Source organism: Clupea harengus, unplaced genomic scaffold, assembly GCF_900700415.2.
Source record: "Clupea harengus unplaced genomic scaffold, Ch_v2.0.2, whole genome shotgun sequence".
Taxonomy (NCBI): domain Eukaryota; kingdom Metazoa; phylum Chordata; class Actinopteri; order Clupeiformes; family Clupeidae; genus Clupea; species Clupea harengus.
The window spans coordinates 40,733-50,000 of NW_024879775.1; the positions used below are offsets into that span (position 1 = coordinate 40,733).

A 9,268-nucleotide genomic window follows, 5' to 3' on the forward strand; every position below is an offset into this window, starting at 1 on the left:
GATTTCAGGACAGCTGTGTCATGACAGGAGAGGGGGGGGGGGGGGGGATTTAAAGCATCAAGGCTGTAGGCGGTCACGCAATGCTGGATGGGATTCAAATCTTAATTTCACTGGTCATGTAAATACACAACATCTTCGCTTACGTCCCACGTCATCTCTTTAAATGTTAGAAAAGCGGTCGATTTGGTGTCTTAAAATCAACATCCTGTCCCCATCAAAGGCTTCAGGACATAGGAAGTGTTCCTAATCGCCGTCTCGATGATGAGTCATGTTTGAGGATGTTTACTTGGGTGTGAATGGTTGATTTCCACAGATTTGTACTAATTATTATTATGCTTATTAATACTCTATCTACTAATACTGAGAGTGAATAGGATCTAGTGGCGAAATTGATGAAATGAAAAGTGGTATAAACACAATAACACAGCAGTCAGATAATATGGCTCAAGAAAATTACCCCAAGACAAAAACACAGTCTGTAAGCTCTCACCCCCCCCCCCCCACACACACACACACACACACACACACACAGGGCACTGTAATCTGGTGCCAAATAGGCCAGGCCAAGGAGCTTTGATGTCAGTCTCACTTGGAGCGCCCCCTCCACCTCCTCCCCTCCACCTCCCCCCGCTCACTCACATCCCCCCTCCCGTTTTATTTTTCTCTCCCTCTCTCTCTCTCTCTCTCTCTCTCTTCCCCTCTCCTCTTTTCTTTCTCGCTCCCTCGTTCCCTCCTCTGGAGCATGGCGGGCAGGGGGACACAGCTGAGTGTGTGAGGGTAAAGTGCCCCTTCAGCCCCCCCCGAGCACTGCCCGCACGTCACATGCCAAGCATGTCTTTGATCACTTTGTTATTAGAGAGGTATGTGGAGACAAGAGGAATTCAGGACTTTCTCTCGCATTCTCCTCCTCCTCCTCCTCCTCCCTCTGTCTGTGTGTCTGTCTGTCTCCACCCCCATCTCTATTTTCTCCTTTTCCTCCTCGACTTTCTCAAGGCTGAGAAAAGTACTTCTATGTGGTTTTTTTTTTCTTTTTTCCTTCTACCTTTCCCAGAAATGAGTCACTTCAGCTTTCCATCAGCGTACCGTTTTGTCCTCCCCGGCTTGCACAGTCTACACACACACACACACACACACACACACACCTCCCCGGCTTGCACGGTCTGGAAAGCCTTCTGGGAGCACTTGTGTTTTTCCGTCTGTGACGGTCATGTCAGAGTATACTGAACTGCCACCATAAAGGCATTGAGCTTTTGCTCCTATTTGAACAACCTGCAAAGGGTACCAGGATGACTGACGACCATTTAAGTAATAGGAGACCGCGTCAGCTGAGGCACGGCACAAGGGACACTGATGTCAATGAGTCCATCAGCAATCACCACGTCTGCTTTTAGTCAAGTAAGGCCTCATACACAATCCACATGATCGAAGTGTGTGAGTGTGTGTTTCATTAGGCAAGTGAGAGGCAGTGTGTTTCAGCATGGTTCCCTTCATGTGTTTAAATTTGTGTGCAGTGTTTGTGTGTGTGGTGACTAACAGTAGATCGATGCCAGGCTGTCTGAGGCGCCACTATCCTGATACGCTGGTAGTGTGTGTGTGTGTGTGTGTGTGTGTGTCTCGCACTGAGAGTCTCGACACAGTGAGATCCGGAGAGCGTGTGTTTATATTTGTATGTTTGTGATGACCTCAACCACTGAATAGGGAGTGTGCATGTGCTGCTGTGTGTGTGTGTGTGTGTGTGTGTGTGTGTGCGCACAAAAGTATGTATAGTATGTGTGTGCATGTGTGTCGTCTCTGCTGTGAAGACAGATGGACTGGAGTATCCCGGGCTGGACAGGAGCCCGGGCCTTGGTACTGATCCAAGAAGAAACCCCTCCCACACACACACACACACACACACACACACACACACCTTAGATGAGAGAGAACTAAGGCAGCAAACCATCACCTGAGCTGGGACTGGTATGTACATGTGCTGATGTGCACATGGTGTGTGTGTGTGTGTGTGTGTGTGTGTGTGTGTGTGTGTGTCTACAATAGTGAGCCTGTGTGCTGAGTGCTGGGCAGTCAGGCCCTGCAGGGTGCTGCAGCCAGCTGGACAGAGCCCCAACACTGGGCAGAGTGGAGGGGTGAAGGGGACAGGAAGGAGAGAGAGGGAGAGAGAGAAAGAGGAAGGAGAGAGAGGGAGAAAGAGAGGGAGGGGGGAGAGAGAGAGAGAGAGGCAGGTAAGGGGGAAGGGTACTAAGAGGAGAAGAAAGAGGAGAAAGAGAGGGGGAAGAGAGAGAGAGAGAGGGGGAGAAAGAGAGAGGAAGGAGAGGGGGAAAATGTACAAACCCTGCAATTATAGGATACAGTAGCTACACCAACATACAATTCATTTATACCCAAACTGCACCTATGAAATACCCTTTAATGATGGCGTTCATTTACAACACCAGTCAACAGAAATGAAGAACTCACTCCTGGAAAATGCTATTGGGTAAGACTGATGTCTTCCATCGATAGTAGCCAAGAGCCTTTCTGAGTGGAGAGAGAGGAGGAGGATTAAGACGCGGGACAGGACCATCTTTAGTCAGTTGGCTCTGCTGCTGCTGCGTGTGTGTGTGTGTGTGTGTGTGTGTGTGTGTGTGTGTGTGTGTGTGTTGCACATCAGATCTGAGGCATGAGGCCAAGTGTGAGGGCACGGGTAAAGTATGAGCCCTCCGTGCCGAAGGAGCGAGGGCTCGTCCCCAGCCCAGGCCTCTCACGCTGAAGGAGATCGGAATCACTGGCAGCCCAGAACACGCCGCTGGCCCCGAACACGCCGCTGGCCCCGAACACGCCGCTGGCCCCGAACACGCCGCTGGCCCAGAACACGTTGCTGGCCACAAAGCCCCAAAGCCCAGCGGCACAGCGGGGCTGCCAAAGGCACGGCCAGACTCGGGGCACGCGTCACAGGGGCAAGACAAGGGGCATGCGCCACGTGAAAGACAAGGGGCACGCGTCACGTGAAAGAGAAGGGGGACGGCACGACATGGACTGTCCTCACAACAGTGACAAAGGCGCTTCAATGAGCCGGGTCAGTCCAACACCAGGGTTCTTGCACCATTTCAAAAGTCAAATTTAATGCTTTTTAAGACTTTTTTAAGACCTCAACAAATATAATTTAAGACCCAAAAATGTCACAATTGCTTTGGAATACTCAATTCAGGGGTGCAAACTCATCAGGGATGAAAAAGGTGACAACGATGCGAACCCCCTAGGAGGGTCCGGGGCATGCTCCCCGGGGAATATATTTTATATATAAGAACATTTTGCACAAATGCTCTGGTAACAGTTTAATCATAAACATTCCTGTGTTGAATGTTGCACGGGCACAGGCCAACCCAACCTGCCTCTAGTTGAGCCACAGTAATGGCATCCTCCTTCTAAAATGATCTCATTCTGAAAACAAACTGAAGTAGGAGAGTGGTAAATTTGTTCAGTTGCAGTGAAGCGCCCGGCAGTAGAAAATGGGTCAGTGTTTCAGATTACATAGGGACGTGTGGTCAGGGGAGGCAGAGCCTCATACAAAGTAAAAAACTAAATAAATATTAATAATTATCTACTGATCTGTGATTTAAATAAAATGTTTGTATGATTCCGATCATTTTTATAATCAAAATCGCTGAATTTGACCATGAGCATGTTCCAGTTCAAACAGAGGCGACTCGCGAGGTGAGGCAGCAACGAGCTGCGCCTCATCTCAGTTTGTGCAATCCCTCACACACTGGGTTGAGCACATGCCTTTTGCTTTCTCATTGTTTGTCATCACTGAATTATTTGTAGACACTGTTATTATATGTCGTTTGTATCCATAGAATAGGTAATGTAATGTATTTCACGTATGTGAAGAAGCTATTTAGTCTTGCTGATCTGTCATAAAACCACAGTGAAAAAGCACATAGGGGAGGCAAACGTAACCTCTGCCTCAATGAAGGGGGCATGCGAGAGCCTGGAAAATGGTCTTCCAATCCAGTGAAGTGATAAATACATAATGGGAGACCAATGCCAGAGCTAAAAGGTTTGCTTTAAACGACAGGACAGGAGATAACTTTAGCAGCTAAACTCCGGACCAAACTCGCCTGACGGCCATGTCTTTTATGTAAATGTACATTTTTCGGCGTTTTCACGCTTAGATTTGTCAAAAGTTACCGAGAAAAAGACACTGTACTATCCGATAACACCGTTATTGTAACCAGCAAAAATGGTTGATGTGATTTGCGAGGCGTCTGTCAGCCAACTGTCTGACTTTAGCACGTTAGCCTACGTTAGATAGCATAACGTTATTGCAGCGTACCAACGTTACATGTTACCGTAAATGCCATCTTAAAAAGGCCGCTCGAAACCAACGCTTTCACCCGAAAGACGTCTTGTAATACACCTGTCAATTACGGCATTGAGGCAGCTACCTTCCATTTCGAACAGACCAGAAGACTCAAAATAAAAAGCGTGTCATGGTGACATGGGTTGGCCAAACAAACAAGCTTGAAAGAAATATTCATGACAGCTTGCGTTCACAGATTACTTGGAGATTCCCAAGTGTGTGTGTGTGTGTGTGTGTGTGTCGAACCTCACATCGACCACCGCGTAATGGCGACACGCAGCCTGACGTCAGCGTCTGTAGCCGACGTACCGTAAACAGCTATTAAATTGCGGAGACTCATTTCACACAATACTAAATTAATCAACTATTAGATGTTTTACGATGCACCACTGTGCTTTCTCATCGTCATTAAGCGCACCGGCAAAAAAAATAATACATACAGCAACTTTACGTGAAATTTAAGACAATTTAAGACCTTAATTACCCGAATTTTAATTTAAGACATTTTAAGACTTTTTAAGGACCCGCGGGAACCCTGAACACATAGACCCGCCAGTATCTGATGGGGTTTTAGTTTAGGTCCACTGTGTAGGTCCGTGAGGAATAATAACACAGATGTACAATGGGCTGTTTGTCCAGGAGTGACACTGCACACAAAAACAGATATGTTCTCACATACATATACTCACACACACACACACACACACACACACAGTTGCATGGAGTATGGAACATCTTATTCTTGATTTTAAATGTCTGTTATCAGGCTAACTAGTTATCAGATACAACCTGGGTAACCAGCATTGTATTTAGGGCCTCAATCCAATTTTCTCATCAGCATTCTGTCATGTTGCCTGCATAGATAGCCAATAAGAGCAGACAATAGCAGCCACACACTCACATTATAGATGCCACACAGAGTCTGAGCGCAACAGGCTCAAGTCTGAATGCAAAGCATGAGCTTGCACATGTATTGCTAGTAATTACAAAAAAAAAAGATTGGTAGTGGTAGTGGAGGTGTTGGAAAACGGACCATACAATTGTGTAATTCCACTCATGTCCACTAGAGGGCCCAATAACACTGCAAAGGGCAGTGTGAAACCCCTGCGTGATTGAATGCATGTGATGTACAGCTCCTTTTCCATTGGCTACATATAGTCAACTCGAACAACTGGAAGATTCCTGATTAATTCATTCAGATACGCTAGTTAAATGCAAGTTCAAACATAGACTTTATGGTGAACTAGCATCACGTACAATTCATTAAATTACAGAGAGTAAGAAATGTGGGTGCCTCTTAAAAAGATTACCCAGAGACAGCATTCAGCTATGCCTCATACAATAACTCATCCAAAACTAAATTAGCCCAATCAGAAACTGAACTACAGTGAATAACATGAACCTTCACTACATATGTCAGAACATAAGCGAAGGCTGACACTTTTCTTGCCACTAGATGGCAGTGTAGCTATAAACATGTGGAGTCTGGCAAAAAATAGCTCACTTACATTTTCAATGACAAAAGTCCACTCCTTGTCCTCAAACTCTTCTGCGTGGGGGTCCTGGAACACAAGAGACACGGATCAAGACAAGCAGTGATGGCAGATTTTTCATACGCCCCTAGGTGATGGGTGGACTCCGAAGCAGCTATCTTTTCGACCATCTACAACCTCGTCCGTGAAGCATCTCAGTAAAAACATTCAGTAGCAGGTAAACAAATAAAGACAAGAGTAAGAGTAGTACAGCTAGGTAATACATTTATTTCTTTATTATTATTTATTTAATTCATATTTAGTACAAACGCGTTCCAGTAGCACTGGATAATGAAGTGCATGTGTGTAGCTTTGGGTGTCTGTGGGGGGGAATCGAGAGTAGGTGCAGCTGAGGCAACACAGCAAGGCAAAGTTGGTGAAAGTGGCGACTTTTATTTGAACACCACAACAAAACAATTTGTGAGAACTGGGTCTGCGCTAAAAGATGCAAATGTGATTTGTGGTTCAGTTTACCCATTCTTGCCAAGGCCTTAGCCTCAAATATCACAGAATCCCACGACCAGACGAGGACCACTGTTTCCTGAGCTATATAAGCCAAAAGACAAAACCACTTTGTCAGTCCTAAATTAGCGCTACTGTAAGCCATACTGTTTGGATCAGCAGCAGAGCACCATCCTCACATCTTGATAGCCTTGTATAAAACACGCACACGCACACGCACACACACACAGACACAGACACACACACACACACCCTGATAGCCTTGTATAAAACGCATGCCCTTAAAAAGCCCTGCACTTAGTAGTGAGCAACTAGACTCTACTACTTGTTCTATGGCGTTACTGTGCTCTGACTGCCCATAATCAGGTAACTTCCCTCCTGGTCCAGTACTCCGAGGGCACTGAAGGGAACCGTAGACTGCGGTGGCCGAGCATGGTAGCATTAGGCTAGTAATTACTACTGGGGTGGCCAAGCATGGTAGCATTAGGCTAGTAATTACTACTGGGGTGGCCAAGCATAGTAGCATTAGGCTAGTAATTACTACTGGGGTGGCCAAGCATGGTAGCATTAGGCTAGTAATTACTACTGGGGTGGCCAAGCATGGTAGCATTAGGCTAGTAATTACTGCTGGGGTGGCCGAGCATGGTAGCATTAGGCTAGTAATTACTGCTGGGGTCACTCGCTGTACTGATAACATGTGGAGGAGAGGAGATGCTTTTGATTCTAAAGGCTTTTAAAATGTCTGGGAACAGTGGGAAATGTCCCATGTTGTTGCTGGGGACAAGATGGATCGGGCTTCAGTGCCAGTCACAGTTCCATTAGGCTAAAAACATTAGTGTCCCTGTGACCTACTTCATGAAGGTGGGCACGTAGAGGACAGGGAGGTCACACACACACACACACACACACACACACACACACACAGTGCTCCATGAGGACAGGATGTCACAGATAACAGCACTTGCTCTGGATAAAAGATGATGGTCCATTTGCGCTGTCTCTCTACAGAGGAGACTGGAGCCTCTGGAGCCATCACTCACACATATACACACACACACCCACACACACACACACACACACACTGTCTGTTGCTGGCCAGATCAGGGGGACACACTTCTCCACCCCTTCTCCCTCCTCCCTCTGCTCTTCCTCCCTCTGCTCCTCTCCTCTTCAATCCAGAGGATAAAACGAGGCAGTAATGACGGAGGAGGCCACCGCAGTCTGCAGTCTGGCTGTTACTGCTGATTAACCTTCACAATCACATGCCCCCCCCCACACACACACACACACACACCCAATAAAATTCAAATCAATCACACACTGAGCTGTCAACCAAATATCCCCTCACATCTCTCTCTCTCTCTCTCTTTCTCTCTCACACACACACACACACACACACACACACACACACATATATATAAACACTGCACACTGAATACTGCAGGCACTCACCGTCCAATCAGCAATTACTCACACACTGCACACAGACACCAACATATTCAACATCAGAGTCAGAGTTTAACCAGATCACTGAATACCCAACACACATTCAGGACCAGGACACAGGACACAAAACACACACACACACACACACACACACACACACACACACACACACACACACACACACACACACACAGCAGGACACACACACACAGCAGGACACACACACCACACACACACACACACACAGCATGACAGACACAGACACACACACACACACACACACACACACACACACACACACCCCTCTCTCTATAATCACTCCCATTCTAATTTGGCTGCAGGTATCTAGCAGGGATCGATGTGAGCGCTTTCAGCTCTGGACCCACCCTGTCCAAGCCAGGCCTGTCATTTACAGGCTGCACTCACTCTATTTGTTCCCTTTAATGACCACACAAATAAACATCCCTCCATCCCGCCGCCTCCACACACCCCCACCACCACCCCCTGCTTCCTGCCGCCGCTGACGATGGGGCTCCTGAAATAGCCCCGGCCCTCTGCCCGTATCTCATCGTGGCCGTAACAGCAGCCATTGATTGGGCGTTATCGTTACACCACCATTCGTCTCCAATCTATGCGGATTTACTGCTCCTCCTGGCTCGCTCCACTCAAAACAGGTCAATTGGAAGTGAATTCTTTTTCTGGTTGCTCGGTGACAAGACCGGGGGAGGAGAGGAGAGGAGAGGAGAGGAGGAGAGGAGAAGGGTGGGATGGGAAGCGGGGCGAACGAGCGAGCGGGGAACGCGGAGCACTTCCCCTGCCTGAAGGGAGATTGTTCTGAGCGCGGCGCTTTCCTGCTGATTCTCATTAGTCTGTGTGCGCTAGCACCGCCACGGAACGGAACCGCCACGGAACGGAACCGTCACGGAACGGAACCGCCACAGAACGGAACCGCCACAGAACGGAACGGAACTGCCACAGAACGGAACCGCCACAGAACGGAACGGAACTGCCACAGAACGGAACCGCCACAGAACAGAACCGCCACAGAACGGAACCGCCACAGAACGGAACCGCCACAGAACGGAACGGAACCGCCACAGAACGGAACGGAACCGCCACAGAACGGAACAGAACGGAACCGCCACAGAACGGACTCCACTGGGTCCCAAAGCACCAGGCCCCGGGTCAGGTGACAGGAAGGGAGGGGTGCCGCGGCCAGACAGCGTGAAATATACATGAGGTGTGGGGTGGTTAAATCAGACTACTGAACTGAACTGTGGGTAATGTAGTTCCGAGAGGTATACTCAATGAGGTCAGTTGGAGGAGGTGCATGATTCCTGACACTGGATTGTGTGTGGGCGAGCGTCTGCTGCACCCTGGGTGTCCACCGCATCAGTGCAGGCTGTGGCAGAGTGTGTGTGTGTGTGTGTGTGTGTGTCTGTCTGGACCCAGAGCAAACACTGTGTGGACGTTGAACGGGACATTC

General features: G+C 48.1%; 1 protein-coding gene across 1 annotated transcript in view; it reads right to left on the bottom strand.

Moving 5' to 3' along the window:
* The window catches only part of LOC122130348 (EH domain-binding protein 1-like), a gene marked incomplete at its 3' end in the record, with an annotated part of 66,699 nt that overhangs the window by 33,049 nt on the left and 24,382 nt on the right, over window positions 1–9,268 (bottom strand). The window contains exon 4 of the mRNA XM_042705076.1: window positions 5,851–5,904. Within this exon, the coding sequence (XP_042561010.1) occupies window positions 5,851–5,904 (54 nt within the window). The remainder of the gene's footprint in view (window positions 1–5,850; window positions 5,905–9,268) is intronic.